Genomic DNA, 20,275 nt, shown 5'->3' with positions numbered 1-20,275 from the left:
TTACAGCAAATTTATAGTCAAAATTACGAAGCTCTAGAGTACAAATTAACAAATTTTTTAAAATACTAACAAAATGGTAATAGATGCCTATGAGAAATAAAATAGCTCTGGTAGCCATGGTAATAATTACCTAATAATGATACCTATTGTACGATGCTTCTAGCGTAACAGAATAAAAGCGTACAAAAGCAGCTATTATAGGTGTACTGTATAATATAATTACTTATTTACAGTTTACATAGCTATTAGCCATAGGGTTAGGTTAGGTTAGGTACCAATAGGTATATAATATTATACGTTTCTATTCTGTTGCCCTAAAAGGGGCCATGCAGTATTGTTATTATAATATAATTAGAGTTCTGGTGGCTCTAACCTAACCTTTGAATCTAATGATCATGGAAACTCATGGTTTGTATAGCACTGTCTAATAAATAAGATACATTTCGAATATACGAGTAAAATTAAATAAGCAATATTAAATGACAAGAGTACCAAGTTGCAAGTAGTTCTGAGGTGCACGCTCACAGAAGAAATCAAAATTTTACTGTATTTTATAATACATTTTTGTAATTGGTAAATGATTATAATGGTTAAATTATATTTAAAAAAATTAGTAGGTATTTATTTATTTTTGTACACTTTATTGGTTTCCATTCGTTACTCGAACAGATAAAGTAAAAGCATTCATAAAATGCGTTATAACTTATAATTATTATTTATTTTAAAAATTTAAAGTAACTGCAGTCCTATAAATGACCGTACACAAACATTTCTGGCAGAGAAATACGAGTAGGTACCTACTGTAGTCTACCAACAATATTCTAGCTACCAATTCTATATGCTTCGCTAAAGTAATAAAATATATAACCAGAAAAACGTGTTCACATAGCGGTATAGGTTAATAGGTACCTATAAATTAAATCAATAATATGCTATTGCACTTTTAATAAAATAGGTAATTACTTTCATAATATTTAGTGTTTACTACCGAACTATGATTATGTTTTTAACTTAACCAATGTTATAAACAAAATTACATACATAATATATTATATAATGAACTGTCACTGTGTAAAGTAAACACTAAACAGTATAGTGTTACAGCTCAATAGGACTTCACACCTAGGACTTTCACAAAAACAAAAATATTATACGAGTACTCGCACGTGGAACACTGTAAAAGCAAGTATTCAAAGATAACTAGTGCAGTTTCGATACGGCCCACTTAGATATCCAGCAATCGCCAAGGGCTCTTGGATATTTTTAATATTAGGGAACCCATAATATCTAGTTAAATTGACAGTGATTTTCACTTATGAGGCGTGACGCAGGTTCAATTTAATAAATTTGTTAACTTTTAATATCGTAATGATTGAGGTGTGGCTTATTCGACATATTATTCATAACATTCAAATAGGTATGTTATTCAATGTAGACAGGTTAAAAGTAAACGAGTACATTCCAATTGATAAAAGCAAAATTATATCACAATATCTATTAGATCCTTTAACTTGCTGGTTTTTTAAAGAAAACATAATTTGACTTTTAGACCACATCATTAAAGATACATTATGAACTTTGCAACAAACAATTAAGGAAAACTACTATTTAAATTATGATTTATTCAATTAACGGTATAATCAGGTATAAAGCTATAGCGTGAATTATGAATAGGTCATAGAATAGTTTGTTTATCGTGCAATTAGTCTCTAAAATAAATAAGATATTGAGGTGTAACGGCACACACACACACACGCGCGCGCACGCGCCTTAAAAAGTATTTTTCAAGACCAACACTACGTACGAAACAACATGTTGACAATATAATCACCCACTTACATAAGAGAATGTTACCTGATGAGGGAAAAACGCACCAAGCATGTAACTCGTACCATACCAAAGGTGCAAATTCCCTCGCCACTCTTGATAAACTGAGCCAACCGACACCGGGGTTTCCCATAAAAATAGTATATGAACATATCGATGAAATTAGAAAAATTAAGTCAGTCTTCATCCTAACCTTCGACCGTCAACACATAACAGGACAGCAGAAAGACTCGAAGGAACAAGACACCAATAATTGTCAGCTGCAGCAGCATACACGAAGCGCATTCCGATCGTCGTAGCTTGATACTGCCACCAAGCGGCATATAATAACGACCATTTAACGATTGAACAACTTAGTTGCAGCACAATATTGCAGTCGCCAGCGGCATACAACAACTGCAGCCCAACCCCGACGGCCGTCATAGTGCATTAGCCCTGAAGTCGACTCAAAGACCAGCCGACGCATACTCCACGGACTGCGACACGTCGATATTTTTTTTTACAGGGTTCTGACAACCGCTAGGACATCGGCCCCTGAGTCCGCATTTTTGTTTATGTATTTACGTAAAAAAAAATTAAAATATTATTTACGGAATGGCGAATACCAACTAGTTCATATCCACGAGATGGCATCGCGACAGAGATTCCTAAACAAAATATAGGTATATAATCTAATTAATCGTTAGTTGTATTTTTCTCCAACATAGAGTTTTTGATAAAATAAGGTTAATGATTAGGCTGCTCTTAACACTGAATAACTTACTATAAAATAGTTTAACGGATTTGTAGTCTATAATGTTCCACATTTTAATATAATTCGATTCTAGCTTAAATATTTAATAAAATTATTATAACACGCACACAATTATACGAATGGATGTATGATGATATGTAGGTGTGTCTACAGATTATAGACCAGCAAGAGTATTATTTTACGCTAAATATTTTATAATAAAGCATTTTTTTTTTTTTTTTTTTTTTTAAATCTAAAGAGTGACACCAAATTAGATACAAGTCGTATGTAGTTAAACAATATACATAAAAAACAATATACAATTCCGAATTCGAATATACAATAAACAATACAAACAATAAAAAAATATATATCTAAATAAAGTAAAACCATATAATTTTCACATGGTAAACAATTTCAAAATAAAATATGTAATAACCTGGGGAAAATGCAAAATAATTTGAGAAATTACATTGTTGCAATGTAAAGCAGTATAATAGGTTTACGAAATTATACGCTTGAATAAAACACTTTATATAAGCAGTATATAAATGTACAATATATAATAAGTGTATATGTGTGTATAAAAATATACTGTCAACAATTTAAAATCATTATAACTCAATTATAATATTTAATATAATACAGTTTATGAAATATTTAACAATATTAGTAACATATTAGTAAAAAATGTTACAACATTTAATATTCTATTATATACAAATTACATATCGACGTTTAAACGTAGTAGACATCGTATTATGATTTTAATGTAATGGAAATGTTTTGACGACACGGTATAAAATTTAAACAAAATTGTAATATAATATATCGCAGTAATATTTATAAAGAAATATAATAAACATGTTGAAAATAAATGGAATACAAATAAAATAAACCTAATATTTTATAACTATTATTTATATATACATATGTATGTCTTACATCAACAAACAAACAAACTCAAGGTATATCAAATCATTGAACCTTCTGCTTTTATAACTATTTAAAAAAAAAAAATTAACTACCTTATAATAATTGTATACAGTTAAAGAATATGACAACCGATATTTAAATGAAACAGCAAATTTTCAGAAACAAAATTACGTACCTCTATTATTCTAAAAATACTTCATCGTCACAACCAACAGATTATATAGGCGTAGGTACCTAATATTAGTAATGACTAATAAGTAATAACATAGGTTTATGAAGCTCAATATTGTTGAAATATTCAACAATCAACAATATAGAGTAAACAAATTAGGAATTGTATTCGAGGCAATATTTTCCTCGAAAACCACATAAAGCAGTTGTACATATTTTGATAGTTATACGAGTACTTTCAAGTACTTCCAATAAGTAAATGTTGGTAACAAGTCCAATAATAATCAGTCATGTAATCATGTTGTAGTCTACAAGAAATTATTTACATAAAACCAGTCAATTTGAGAAGTAGGGAAGTAATAGTCCACGCACAGTACAGTAAGAATGCGTACACAAATACTTGTAAAGCAGTGTGTGCCATGTATAACCTGAAAACAATAAAACAATTCAATAATGGATTAAAATATTGTATACAACTAATAATTATTCATGAATTCTGAGCAATATCAATAACCATTTATTAGGTTAATTTATTATTATATTGAGATTGGATTGTTATCATCCTTTTTTACAGTACTGTATTGAATACTCTAATTTCATTTCATCAAACCCATAGGTAACTCACAATTCGTTAAAAACCTCAAATAAATTAAAATCAATAAAAAAGAAAATTACTAAATGGTATACTCAACCCAATGCTTCTAGACGTTCTGAAATAATTAACAGAATATCAAGAATCAGCCATACCAACCTCATCAACATACACATCATGATGCATGAAGAACAACCTATCTGCATTCAATGCAACGAACCTCCATCAATAAAACACATAGTTCTATATTACCCTCTATATGTCAACACAAGAATCATCCTCAACCAACCTTATTCAATGGAGGAAGCACTTGGAGAACACAACACCCAGCTGATCCATAGCTTCTTCAAATCTATTGGCATCGACACAAACACTTAAATATTAAGCTAAATCTATTCATACCAAGCATAATGTAAATATATAATACTGCATCACTTAATTTGTAATCATGCATAATCATAACTAAAGTATCCATTCATAATATTGTATATACAATCATAGGCTAACGATCTAGCTGCATGTTGAAGACTTATTCTCAATAAATAAAACTCGTTAAAAAACTGTTGGTATTATTTTCAATGTTTATGTTGGTATGAAAATATTTAGAAAGGCATTACATCGGTCGTTTAAAGTATTACAGGATTTCTAACTTTTAAATTCAAAATATAGACTTATAAAAAGTCTTTATGAAAAAGTCAATGGTGGATTCATAATTTATAAACGCATGTACTAATGCCATAAACTGACGCTTATCTAAATTGTTTACCACTTACTTTTCCCATTTTTTCCTTGCCGCAGGCAATGTATGGATATCATCTTTTACCAGATAAACTCTTAAGCCGAGACAATGAGCCTGACAAAAATTATCCCAGGATAACTGATTTATGTCAAAATTGAATATATCTTGATCTTGACTACCGAGAGTCTTCCATAACGCCAGTACTCGATCATTAGTGAACGTCCATTCTTTGTCAGAGAAATAGGCTAATATATCACGTACTTTGTCGATCTTCTTGTAAATTTTCATCAATCTATTTGGAGAAAAAACAGTTGTTTTTCATTTTTGTGATATTCATACCTATCATATTGATGTAAATTATCTTATTTTTACATTTAAAATGTATTATAATTATATATATAAAAAAAATATATATGCTTAGACCAAATATTTTTTTCTTCAAAATTCTTATATTGATCATCTATTATGTGAATGAACAATAAGTTGATTAGATTATTGTAATAAATATAAGATATGAATATGATATAATATAACTTAGTGAAGGAGTTTCCCACTGAAAGTACTTCGTCGTGGAATATTAAGAAGTTAAAATAAAATAATGATTATAAGATGCTAATTGCTAATTGCTAATAGTTATCTACATTTTTTTTTTTTTTTTTAAATAAGTAGGTCACGACAACATTGTCTTTTTAGCCTAGATCAAATAATAGAACATAATATTTTACTTTTACAATACATTAGGTAGTTACTTACATTGGTTTTTGTCCAGCGATAACAGCTAATGTGTCCAGTAAATATCCTGGTACGATATGGCAAAAGAAGTTTAATAATGCATAAAAATATGGATTGTTGGTTGCCCAAAACGAGTAGTACCAGATTGCTCGGATCGTGGGCCAGTAAATTCCATGACGTCTGTTCATCTCAATAAAATCATTCCATTTAATTGGTTTTTGCCCAGCACTTGAGCACGTGTATATTGGTATTTCGTCGTCTTTACTAAAAATTAAATATAAAATGAATACAATCATATTTTTTGTGAAATTTTATACATAGCCTAAAAACTAAAAATAGAATATATTATTGATGATTATTATTATGCATTTATATTACTGAAATAATTGATGATAATTTTGAATCTCTTAGATTGTTATTTTTTGAATTAGTATGAAGTTAAATAAATTTATTTAGCAAAAATCGAATGATATTCGATACATTGTATTTGTTTTTTCCATAAAAGGTTATCCAAAAAAGTGAAAAAAAAGTATAATTATTAAAATAACAATCATATTTAAAATATATTTACTTATTTGTTGCAGTTTCTTTGGTTGCACATATAAGTGCGTTAACAACCATGTCAACTGGAATCATATCAGTAACCATATTAGAATCACCAAAGTAAGTATGAAGAACTCCTGTACCAGCTCCAACTATAAGTCCTGTAGGGCCGTATACATTATCTATCCAACCCCTTACTGGTTCTCGATAAGTAGCAATAACTGTAAAAATAATATAATAATAACATCTAAAATCTTTTGTATATAAAATTAAAGACATTTAAAAATTTAATTTTATGAACTATATTCCTATTTTAACCTCTAATATACTACAGTACACAAATATTTAAGTTTATTAATCGAGTGCACATAGTACATACCAACAGTGGGACGAAATACTAATATTGGAAGATCTTGCGCTTCTCTTCGGATGACGTCTTCTGCCAAAGATTTGGTAAATGCATAAGTATTTGGTAAATCGCCAATAATTCTTAAAATTGTTGTTGTCATTAAAAATATATCCATATAAAAACTAATAATAACCTTACTCTTTAGTCATGTCTTGAAGCGTTTGATCATCTTTAGAAGAAACCAATTTTAAAATATCTTCATAGTCAGCAATAGGATCGTAAAATTTTTCTTCGACGTGCAATCGATTACAGTTTGAGTATGCTGTGGAAACGTGTGCCATGACCTAAAATGAAATAAGAATTATTGTAATAAAAGCTTTCAAATTTCAACAAGGGAAACTCAACATCTTCTATTTTATTAGTTTATTATTGATTATTCATAACACAATAGTGTTTATGATAGTGATTATGAGTGGTTATTTTTCACTTTCATATACCTAGTCGAAAGACATTAACTAGTCACAAATCAAAATCATAAAACTACGACGGTTTGCAACTTTTGTTAAATCTTGACCCACTATATTCGAGAGGCATAAATGATGACGCAATGTTGATGGGTACTTTATACAATGACTTTAAACAATAAATACTAGATTTTTAGGATAGGACTAAATCATTAGATAAAGATAGTTTTAAATTATGATAAAATACTTCACCTACCTTAAAATCAATTTCAAAAATAGATTTACACCAAATTATTTGTAATATATGTTTATGAAGTAAGTAAATTTTAACAAGGATAAAATAATCCCGTAATCCACATTATAACTGAGACAACCCTTATAGTTTTGGGGAATGATTTTTTATAGAAAAATATTTCAATATACAATAGATAACTTTTTATCAATATTTAAATTCTAAATTTTGTGAAAATCTGTAAAATATACGTACAAAAATACAGTATATTGTACAAACATTTAACTTCAGCTTTTAAATAATTTTAAAGCTTACGTTTTTAACAGATAAATAACTATTGTATACATAAAGCTTACTTTACATAAGCTATGCACATTTAAAAACACTTTTACCTTTAAGTTGGTTATTTTTCTGGCCAAGTTTAGTAATTCTCTTGTTCCAGAAACATTTATGTTCATAGCTACACGGATATGTTCATCAAAACGCACAGTAGCTGCTCCATGAAAAATTATGTTCACTTCATTAATCAATGTATTTCGACTGCTTACACTTAACCCTAGACCCGGCAAACTGCAGTCACCGGCTACTCCAGAAACCTTATGATAATATTTGGGTACCTCATGTTTTAATCTCTTAAAAAGCTGAAACATAATATATTTTTTATAAATTATAGCAGGCGGGTAATTATTATTGCAATTACATCATATTGTTATTGTGAATATAAATTACAGAATAATATCCGTAAATAATAACATTATTTCTATAGATATTATTATATTGAATATTGAAACATATTTTTAATCATTATTATTACACTATTAGATCTATGTAGTCCAGTGATTTAATCTAAATACTATAAATAAAATCAGAATGTTACCAAAAAATACGATAGATAGATATAGCAACCAGTAAGTACCTAAGTAATACCTACGGCTGTTATTTTATTACTTATTCAAAAAAAAAAAAAATATCAAACAATATATACCATCAATTTAAAAAAAAAGTCGATTACTTTAGACTAAATAAAGAATTTATATTATTCGATATTTTCTTTCTGTTCAGTTACGATTCAATTTTGAATTTATATTACTGAGTCCCCAAAAATTAAATAGATTCTAAGTTGATCGTGTAACGTCCAATCTATAGCAAAAATATTAAAACTACTTTATATTTATTGTAATATTTTTATTGAATAATTAGGATTTTACGTGCCAATTCGATTATTTCTCTGTACCTAATATAAATAAAGTTATTGAAACATAAATAGGTTCTAATAATGAACATATTCTCAATTGGAAATTAACAATAGGCGCGGTACCACGCCAGTACTGATTTATACTGGCGCACTACTGGCAGTCAGTACTGGCGCCTGTACTGGCATTTGTCTGGGATGATAACGCTTTTCTGTACTGTGATTACAGTACTTAACCAGTACTGATATTACAGTACTGGCCCAATACTTGTATTACAGTACTTCCCCAGTATTGATATTACAATACTTGCTCAATACAGGCATTACAGTACTTACCCAGTACTGATATTATAGTAATTGCTCAATACTGGCATTAGAGTATTTACCCAGTACTTACTTAGTAGGTACCTAGGTACTGGAAATCAGTGAAGAAAAAGTACTACCAAATATTACTGACAGCCAATACTAGTGTCTGTAGACCAGAGACCTGTATAGTGTATAGTACACCTATATCTAGAATTATCGTATCATTCTGTTATATTCAGCTAGGTCTACAAACACCATTCCTTACTAAGTAATTATTTAATTTAATACTGAATAGAACTATCAATTATAAATTACTTTAAATACTATCTTACATAGTAAAATACATTTATATGCTTAAGACATGATTTTGCATTGCAAATGTTTTAATGAAAACGAATTATTTTGATTCTTAATTATTATTCACTTGAATTTCCTTTTCATTCCCATTTGTGTGCGATTTTATCCACTCCTGAATAAATTTTATGATATATTATATTATAAGTCTTAATATTACCTAATACTAAATTACTATATTTTTTTTTTCATTATTTATAAATTACTTTTATTTATGTAGAGTATTATTATAAAATAATATAAAACTTCATGTTCTACCTTTTACAGTAAACAATATAAGTATTTACATAGCATAAACGCCTTGTAAATTTGATATATCTACAGGTCTAAAATATAATGCAATTAACCTCATTACATTTTTAATTAGATTCTTACCAATTTAATTTAAAAGATGATACAATCGTTGATTATAAATTTTTTTTGTACTCTGAAAATGTATAATTTATTAATCTAGTGCAATTAAATACTACATATTAATATGATTGAGTTATTTTTAATCATAAATGTATCTAGTATCAATCATATGTTTAGAAAATAAATATCAATAAAAATAAATCGAAATTAAATATCTCTCACCTTAGTCACTTCTCGTATTTTTTTACAATGTTATTTTAAGTCAAGATGGTCGAATAAATACAAATGGTCATTAAAACGAGAACAATTATAATGCATTCATTAATTTAATAATTAATAATATTAGAATTCTCTATAAATTTGTACTTGAACTATGATAATTAAAGAATAACGATTGAAATATTATATCAATATAGATTGTAGATATGATTAAATTAAGTATAATTCTGTATTTGTATGCAAAGTCTAGTTTGTAAAAAGTCAAGATGAAATGAACTTGCTGAACTAGTAATTCTACTCACATATTTTAATATACCACACCACTAACGATTTTTTAATGAAATTTAAAAATTTCGTCAGACATTTTCATTTAACACATTTCCAGTGATTTAAATTGAAATTACTACCAATTATTTTACTGAAAAATTCTATGCGAAACAAGATCCACCCTGCTTAAACCTGTGAACCCATACCAAACTCAATCATAGTAATACGTATCATATCATATTGTTATTATATCATAACATCATCGATAAAGTAGCGCCCATCAGTATTTAAAAGATATATATACAATCTCCCCTGAAGGGTATGTATGTTACTTAATATCTAATTAATTACGTACTTCAGTAGTTAACCTAAATATATTTATCGATGTTCTTTTTGGTATTAATATCTACGACCCAATAATACCTTTTATGTAACAAGAAAATTTTAAATTCAAGATTTATTAAAATTTATTAATGTTCAACATATCTAAAACTTATTATCTTATAGTTTTACAAACCTATTTAATTGATTTCCTTGTTTATAACTAACAAGTGTCAGGTACTAATATATTGTTATAAAATAAAATACAGATGATCCAGATTTTTCACGATGAAAATTATTGAACATCTATCTAGACCAGCGGTTCCCAACCTGTGCACAGCGAGCTCATTTAAGGGGCACCACGGCTCATCCGAGAATGAAAAAAATTATTAAATTACATATTAAAAATTAATAATTTATTGTAGTTGAAAAGACAAAAAATTGTTTTACGTACAAAATTACTTAGCATACTATCTGTATATATAATACATTATATACATATAATAATAAATATAGTGTTTCTAAAGCCGCGTACTCAATTGTAACATTAGCATGTAACATCGTTTGATGCGACTCAATTTACTGACAACTGGAACGGTGTTATACGGCATAAAAGAAAATGTTAAGTGTATACACGGCTTAATATGTGTCGAATAATTTAATAATAGATAAAAATGACCACATAAATTCAGATAACTTTCAACCATATTATCTGCGTGTATAACGCTCGACTTCCTCAAATTGGTGATGTTCATTAAAATACTCCTACCCTTTGCTGCTTTGCTACTACTTATTTTATGCGAGGCAGGATATTCAGCCTATAAGGCTACTAAAATCAAATACCACAACCAACTTAATGTAGAACTTGGCTTCCCCAGTCAGTTATCTCAAATTGAACCAGATATTGCCAAACTTTCCAAAAATAAGCAGCCTCAAATATCTCATTAATTATTAGTTTTTCACTATTAAATAAGTATTTATACTATAAAATTATAATTTGTTAATAATATGTTCAATAAAATTATTTAAAACAGTAATGAATGAAAACTAGTGTTTATTTTTATCACGTTCCTCGTGATATTCACAGAAGAACACCTAACAAAATTTGTACAAACAAAAGGGCATCGCCGGCTAAAAAGGTTGGGACCCACTGATCTAGACGACTAATAAAAAACAATATAATTTTTTTATAAAATCACTTTAAAATTAAAAAGAAAAATTTCTATTTTAATATACATCATTTTACATAGTTTTTTTTTTTTTTGGACAATGGACGATATACTTCAGTTTAGGTATAATCTAGCATGACTATAATCTTTTTCTTTAGTTTAATTTATTTTTTGTCATTTTACGAGTCAACGGGTGATTATCTAGTAGGTATCTGGGCATAATAAACGTTACAACATAATTTAAAACGTATCCATACAAAAAAGATAAAACATAATACTAAAATAAGTTTCTATTTTAATTCCACCCTTTATCCTTAATAATAATAATTTTTTTTTTGATACTAATTTGAAGTTAATAATGTTTTGATTTTTGAATTATTTTGAATAAGCAACAATACAAATAAATCTATTTTCTTGCTTACTATATGAGATATAAATACGTTATTATTTTATTACGTTAATAAGCCTAAAAATACATTGAATTTTTAGTAACGTACACCTAACGTTTAAAAATGAAGAATAAATAATTTATATTTATATATTATATATCAAACGAACAAATACAATAATTATATGGAAAAGGAAATATAGTACAATTTGTAAAAGGCACTAGACTGGAGTGGGCTGGTCACGTTTGGAGAGCGGATAATAGTATTGTCAAGAAGGTACTTGTAAACAACTTGAACAGGAAAAGACCTCGCGGCAGACCGAAGCAGTGTTGGATAGATGTAGTCAAATGAGATATCCAGGAGTTAAGACCAGATTGGCATGGAGACCTAATACATGCATATAATAGAGAAGAGTGAAAGAATTTTATATTGGCAGCAAAGGGCCTAAATGGTCTATAATGCTAAAAAAAATAAAAAAAATATTATATATCATATCAAAACTTAAGAGGCTACAAAAGAAGAAGGCTGTAAAACATTCTTATTGTTTCGCTCATTTTGTACTAGGATAGTGATGATTTAATGTATAAATACAATAGATGCCTGGTGCCTATATACATTTAAATGCAATAATAAATCATTGAATTTGGAAAACATTTTAGGGCTTTTGTTCTTATTGTTCTTAATGGCCAATACTGTTTGTCACTGGTACATCCTTAAAATAATGAGTGTGGTTTTTTGAATGCCCTGTCATAAAATACCTTCTAAGTTCTAAGAAAATAAAAAAAATCACCTTTCTAAACCTCCAACCAGTCTTGGTTTACAGTTTATAAATAGATCATTACTGGTTACTTTTGGAGCTCCTTCCATAAATATTAAGACAGCAATAAAGTGATAAATTAATACATGTCGTTGTATTTCAGTTTCATAGAACCTAAAATCTACAATTAGTCGGGCTCACGTAATTGTTTTTAATTTTAATGAGGAATAAATTTCAAAAATGTTCAAAATTGGTGCATTAGGTAATAAGTATTTTAACTTATCGAAAATCCAAAAATCTTGAATTATTGTGAACAATAATTAATTGCATTTATTTTTCAATATAATTTTATACATAAATACATTCCAAATTCACATAATACTTTTTGAGCATTACTTCTATATTAAATTCAATAGAATTGACAAAAACAAAAAAACATGTCATTGTTATAAGTTATAACAATTCACCAAACCATAATTGTCAATTATTTCCGTAGAGTTATCGCTACATTTGTAAACATTTAAACAGATATTTAAAATATAATTAAAATTAGGCGTATGACATAATGCTAGTCATTAGGTAACCTCGATTTCCCTGTTCCAAATTTATCGCTTAACAAAATACACACATAAATATGACATACATGATACATGTATACTAATAGGATCTAAGGTAGAACGTAGAACAGTTTTAGAACAACGAAATTAAATTAAGTTTTTGTAAATTTCAAATCGTAAATCGAACAATGTTTTTAACGAAGTTCACCCGTTGAGCAGTAGGTATCTCACTATTTTATTTTCATTTCATTATTTTTATTATTTTATTAATATTAAGCTGATTCTTCAGCTCTGACAAACATATTGCCTAATAAATAAATAAAAATCAACGTTGTAACTGTTTTCAAAGTAAAAATCGATTTATTTTATTTTTCTCATAAATCAGTTTCATAACGATATCATAAAACGTAATCATTAAAATAATTTTAAAAATATTATTTAATTAAAATATGGAAAATGGTAAGATAACACTTTAGTTTTAAAATATATTTCTAGGAATTCATAGCCAATTGGAGATAAATATACATTAAAATAAATGTATTTGCAAATAGTAAATTATGTGAAATGTCTACTAATACTTCTTTATTAGCTATACATTTAAGGGGTCTGTACAAAAATATAAACGATTTTATTTTTCAAAACATTCCAGAAAATAAAATAATTAATTTGATTAATAAAGCTATCTCGTAATTGGACTAGAATTTAGAACTCATTAATTTTGTTCATTATAATATTCACTTGGAGCTATTTGGTTTTGCTGGACAATTAAAACCTGATAACTTAGATCTGTCTCATTCTTGCAAAGATAAACTGGAAATATTTTTTCCTTATCAAATATTAAGTCCGACGAGATTTTTGTGAAAATAAATTTGTTTTGTTTTTGCACAGACCCTTTCAACTATTATAATATAATAAATTATCCAAAACATTCAATATAGATTATATGCAATAAATAAGTAATATAACCATTAACCTGTTAACCAATCCTATTAACATATTTTACATTTAATCAGTGATCAACGTTAGTTGTTTTTTTTAGATTATATTTTTGGGATACTAAAATTCGTTTGATGTATCATATGGTAGCACAATTATACGATCGTACTGATTCTATGGATACTTTTTATACCGACAATTTCAGGAATTTTCAGTATTTTATTACCATTAAAATTATATCACGTATTATAGGTCAGGGTGGTCCAACCCACGACTCTCAGTATTTTTTTTGCCCCTTAGAAAATATAGGTACTATGTAGTAAATATATATAATAATTTAAAAAACAAAAATTAGGTGACAGGTGGAGGGAGACGGTAGTGGTCGGTCAAATCCCGGTTAATAGTAATAACAATCACAAGAACTGTGATAACTTGTCTATGTAATAACATAATGTTTGTTATAAAATATAATATGAATAAAACTATTTATTTTTTTCCTTTTCGTGGCCCCTCTGTTTACATAATTATGTAAATTGATCCTCAAACTACAAAAGACTATCCTGTAATATAGGTAATCATTAATCAACTAGTAATATTTAACATCAAAACAGTAGATACATGATATTTAAAAAAAAATGATTTCGTACAATACCTACTGTTTTAAAGTCTACAGACAACTGACCTAAAATTAGATTTTATGAAATAGAAAGTGTAAACTAGTGTAAACACTTCCACCAAACATTAAATAAATTCAAGGACGTCGAGAGAGCGCCTCTCGCAAATTATGCAACTCAATAAACTCGATCAGACAACTTATGGTGTGCACGCACATGCACACGTTGTATTATGAAATGTTGATTAATCTCAATGTTAACTATACTGGTTACAACTGATATTTAAAATGACAATATTAACAGAATTTGAAATGGACATTTTCTCTAAAATATTGTACATATAAAAGTTAAGTAAGTAATTATTTTAGTAGTTAGTTGTTTTGGAAAATATTTAAATTTTGAGCTTAATATTTCATTATGATACAAGCCAAGTCAAAAATACGTTCTTGAAAAATTAAACTATAAAGCAATAAATATTTATATTTACCCTGTCTTCAAATATATCTTCTAATCGTTCATCGACGTTTTTTCCTTTTTTGGACCGAATCAGCAAATAAATATGTTTAATGTGAGGACACGTTCTGAGTAGTTTTTCCACTAAGACCTTGCCCATAAAACCTGTACCACCGGTTATAAATACCACTCCATCCCGGAAAAACTCTTGTATTGGACTTCCGATTTCAGACTCGTCAACTTCTCGAGGTTCATTAAAGCTTCGCTCACCCAAAAGCTCCAGAGGATCCAAATAGTATTTCGAATTTATTATGTCTTTGATAGGCACCAACGGTGCACTGTCTTGCTTTTTCTCGATGTACTTACGATGTAAATCGAGAGCCATATTGTGGAATTGTAAATTAAATAAACTGTAAAAAAAATATATTATGAATAGTATTGAATTACCAAAAGTCGAACATAACTTTAAGTAATATGTACGTTTCTAAAAATATAAGTTTTTATTATTATTTCATTGACATAACGCCTACATTTAACCATTGCAATTTATACTAGCTAGATCGTAACTACTATGTAAGTATTAAAAATATACAGTCGAGTCCCAAGGGGATGATAAATAAATCTAATTCCTGTGTTTTTACACGAATTATAAATCTTTGATTCAACTTTTAAAAAAAAACGATTCAAGGGGCTAGATGAAAATGTGAGTTTTTGTAGTTTTCGAGTTACTAAGATTCGATTGCGTAAATTGAATATATTATACATCATACGTGTTAACTATATTTAGGCTAGTAGCTTAGACAATGCATGTCAATATGTCATATTATGAATAATAATAATACCTACATCCTTATCTAGATTATTATAATAATGATTATTGATTAATGAATATAAAAATATATTATAAAATATTGGAAATACATGTTTATGTATAAATATAAGAGTTTAGTTTGGGAAAGTTATAGGTGAGGGACGAGGGTACTGTTACAGTAATCAAAGTAATATTATAAAACGTTATACTTACGACAAATAACCTACCGATGTAACAAAATATAATAGAGTATATTGTTAATATTTGCTTATGTATAAAAATATATTGGTTTAATTTGGAAAAGTTATAGGTGAGGGTAATGTTACAGTGAGCTAAGTAATATTATAAAACATTACACGAACGAAATACAATATACATTGATAATAATGCCTATTTCGTATGCATTGGGCTTAGCTTACACATGATAGCTAATATGATTGGAATTTTTGATCCTAACTCACTGCGTTTTCTCACATGGTTACCTTGACCTGAAGACGCTTAAAATGTCCATTCAACAATTATTGTACGTAGGTCGGTTATATTACATTATATGACAAAGTCAATATCAAGTCCCAAATGTAACTCGTTTTTATTGGATACCTAACCCAACCTATATAATATATTAAATATTGCACATAGTGAAATTAATATTTACAATAGACCAACATATTTGATTAGATATACAGAGTACGTCCCGTTTTAAACTATTTTTACTTACCTAGATACCTAATAATCACATTTTAGTTTTATTACTAAAATATTTAAGCATACGTTTATCAAAACAATAATTTTTAAAGCATACATCATTAAAAATTGTATAATATTACGTATATAATAATATTCAAATATTTATGGATATTTGTAATTCGTATAAAAAGAGACGAACCATTTGGGCATGGTGGCGAAACATCTTACAAGTTCAATTGTTACTTTCAATAATTTTGATATTCAATATTTTAATATGTCAGTATGGAATCATCTTAACGTAGCTTGGTATGATTTAATTTCACAGAATATTTAAATATATTTTATTTTATTCACATTTAGCCATTTAAGTAAATTTAATAACATTGAATATCATAAAATATTGTATTATAATATGTATGTCACTGTGTTCAAAATAAAACAGAAAGTATTATTTTATCGATATCGAATAAAAACGAAATGAGAATAAAATTTTTATAACAGTATTTACAACCCATAAAATTTTGACCAATTTAAAATTAAAAGATTCGCAATAATACAGTAGAAATGACTCGTAAATCTTATTTGAAACAAGTTACCATGATATGTATACCTAATTTTAACATAAAAAACAAAACCTGAAAAGAATGCCAAATATAATAGTAATGATTACTGTAAATCTCGGTTATTCAAAATTTTAAATAAATTTGCAATGTGAAATAAGTAAATAAAATAGCCACTGCCCAATTATATTACTTATCAGATTTAAGTTGCTAAGTAATCCCGTTATCATTATCATGGGGGTACGTTTTTTCATTCTACAGATCAAAAATTGCTTATGCTACCTATGAATTTATATTATATATATATATATATATATTAAATAGTGTTAAAATATAACTATAACTTATACTTGTATCATTCCTAACGGCATTGAACTCAATCAAAGGTCTGTTTTCTTATTAAGATCTAAATACATATATAAATAATTAATACAATTTAATGCATTAAGTATTTTGTGTATTGATGTGTTGTTAGTAAAGGTTTAAGACTTATCCAACGAATCCAAAAAGATTAATATGAATACCTTTTGTTGTATTAAAATAGTTTTCATCATAAATTAATCATATTATAATAATTTAATTCATAAATAATTTTAATTTCAAAACTCAGTTGTTTTTGGAAAAAAAATTGAAACGGGTATTTTTAAAAACTGCATAAATTAGCTATTTTATTGATTATGTATTTGATGTATAATAATGTATAAGATAAGCATTTGGTCGATTTGTTTAGCATACCTTATTGAAAACATTTTTATAAGCATCAGAAAATAAATTACTTTTTATTATTCTAAATATTTACAACAATAATAATAATAATTTGAAATATTATTTATTATTGGCTTATTCTATTATGTTTTTAATAATTACAAGTAAAATAACACATTAAGGTTCAAAATAGTATGTTTTTAAAATACCTACCACAAATAATTTAGGTTTTATTAAAAAAAACAAGTGTTTTTTATTTTCTTATGAAATAAATATTATGAAGTTTTAATAAAACAATAATATTATGTTCTTACTTCTTTTAAAACAATGATTGATGATGAATACAGGCACTCTGCAGATAGAAACTACTTGGACGAAATACCGCGACGGAATGTCCGTGAGTCCAAACTCAAATCTCTGACACACTAACTGAGTTGAGGAATTACTGTATTGTCATATATGTGTATACACTTCAAGGCCTCGTACTTTTAACACTGTACGTATACACAAGACGCACATCTATCCATCTCTCTTGGTCACATGTATTTGCGTCTTGGGTCAAACAAATTCAAATGACTACATTACTACATTATTACATTATTATCAGTAATATAAATTAGATGTAACTTTAAAATTTATTGAATTTGATTTAGTTTCTAAAAAAATATAAAAAGATTAAAAAAAATACAATTAAATATAATTCATTAGTTAGGTATGATAAATCTTAAGTCTTAAGGTCTCATGAGGAACATTATAGGATATATATATATATATATATATATATATATATATATATATATATATATATATATATTACCAATTTTATAACAAAGGACGGTATTTGTACGGAAAGCTATCCGGAAAGTCGATGTCTTCTGAAATTATATATACCGAGTATAACATATATTATATTATAATAGGTGTATTACAAATTCGGTGATTTTTTTGATTCGGTGATTCGGTGACTTTAATTTTTATTATTATCTATTTTTTGTTTTTGTGATTTTTATCTTCAGTAGCATTTCTGGTAAGAAAATGGTAATCTAGTAAGTACTTTTGAAAGTATAAGCTTCTCTAGAATTAAATATTGTATATGGAACCTATTAGCAGTTTTTTAATAGTGAGGTAACAAAACAATGTATTAAAATAATATTTATGGGTATCCCCTGTAATTATATATTATCGTAATCAATAATACATTTAAATATTCAGGTATGAACTGTTTTTTTTACAATGTCGTATCCTCTCTCCAATGTTTTCTCAATTAAGAGGTGATTAATAATAATAAATCATCACTATATACCTAGCAAAATTAACGATGATATAAATATAAATTATTTTTCTGTCTTGACTCCTTGAGTGGTATTTTTTGAGGACAGTGACAAGTTATGACAACTCAATAACAACAGCAACTACCTAGTTCAAACTACAATAAAACCAAAACAAGAATATAAGTAAATATTAATTAATGCTCCGTATTTCCTGGGGACGGTGAATTATAATTAGCTACATATAAGCATAATATTATCTTAGAAAATCCATTTTCATATTATAACGTGGAAATTTAAAAATTGAGGTAGTTTATTTTGTCTGAAGTTAAAAAATAAACAAGGTTACATTGACGATACATCATACATATAACGATGTATATTAATTACTTTTATTATAGTTCAAAACTTATCAGCTTAATAATTTTTTTTTAAACATCCTGTATATTTTTAGTCATCTCAATATTTTAAGGAAATAATTTTTATAAGCATTGCAATTTCGTAGAAAAAATATGGTAGTTGAATAAGTTCTTTTAAAATTATAAATTAACTATAATATTATTATTAACTACTAGAAATTCACATTATTTTTTATGAGCTGTTGAGAAATACTTGAAATTTTTAATTTTTTTTTTTAGTTTTAGTTTTTAATTTATTAATGATGAATTGAAAAAATGCATCAACATATCGAAAATTCACAAATTAAAATTGTAATAAAAAAATTTTTAAATATTCAACTTGGTTAGCTGAATATTGAAATATTATCATAAATGATTGATACTGTAACCAAAAATCTGAAAAGATATAACTATATAAAAACAATTTTTTATAGATATTTCAAGTTTAAATTAGAAAGAAATTTGGTATTTAAACACTTTAAACTAAGAATAACAATTTTAATTATTTTGTGGTAATTTAAAAATATAATTCATGAGTACTTTTGTACGTGTTTTTTAAGTACATTGTTATATTTTACACACACAAAGATGTCATTATTAGCTTCCCCCGATTGAGTACGACACTGGAGAGGACAAACCT

At 27.0% G+C, this 20,275-nt stretch overlaps 1 protein-coding gene across 1 annotated transcript; it reads right to left on the bottom strand.

Moving 5' to 3' along the window:
- Window positions 1-2,597: 2,597 nt before the first annotated feature.
- On the bottom strand, window positions 2,598-18,438 carry LOC107167230 (fatty acyl-CoA reductase wat-like). The gene is made up of 9 exons (XM_015516191.2): window positions 18,284-18,438; window positions 15,241-15,616; window positions 7,711-7,959; window positions 6,821-6,966; window positions 6,653-6,762; window positions 6,302-6,494; window positions 5,752-5,994; window positions 5,033-5,290; window positions 2,598-4,095 (listed from the first exon to the last, which is right to left on the bottom strand). Exons 2-9 carry the CDS (start codon window positions 15,589-15,591, stop codon window positions 3,990-3,992), a joined length of 1,656 nt encoding a protein of 551 aa, XP_015371677.1. The 5' UTR covers window positions 15,592-15,616; window positions 18,284-18,438; the 3' UTR covers window positions 2,598-3,989.
- Between the last annotated feature and the right edge of the window lie 1,837 nt (window positions 18,439-20,275).

This window comes from Diuraphis noxia, unplaced genomic scaffold (genome assembly GCF_037042655.1).
Source record: "Diuraphis noxia isolate RWA-SAM2 unplaced genomic scaffold, SU_Dnox_SAM2 contig0002, whole genome shotgun sequence".
Taxonomy (NCBI): domain Eukaryota; kingdom Metazoa; phylum Arthropoda; class Insecta; order Hemiptera; family Aphididae; genus Diuraphis; species Diuraphis noxia.
This window is presented reverse-complemented; position numbering and strand designations above follow the sequence as displayed.

Bases quoted from the DNA above. Each gene is read 5' to 3' on its own strand.
- LOC107167230 (XM_015516191.2), bottom strand. From the start codon at position 15,591: ATGGCTCTCGATTTACATCGTAAGTACATCGAGAAAAAGCAAGACAGT. The intron at 6,967-7,710 runs GTAAAAGTGTTT...ATTTCATTTTAG, and splicing joins GAAAAATAACCAACTTAAAG to GTCATGGCACACGTTTCCAC. The intron at 5,291-5,751 runs GTAAGTAACTAC...TTCTCCAAATAG, and splicing joins ATCGCTGGACAAAAACCAAT to ATTGATGAAAATTTACAAGA.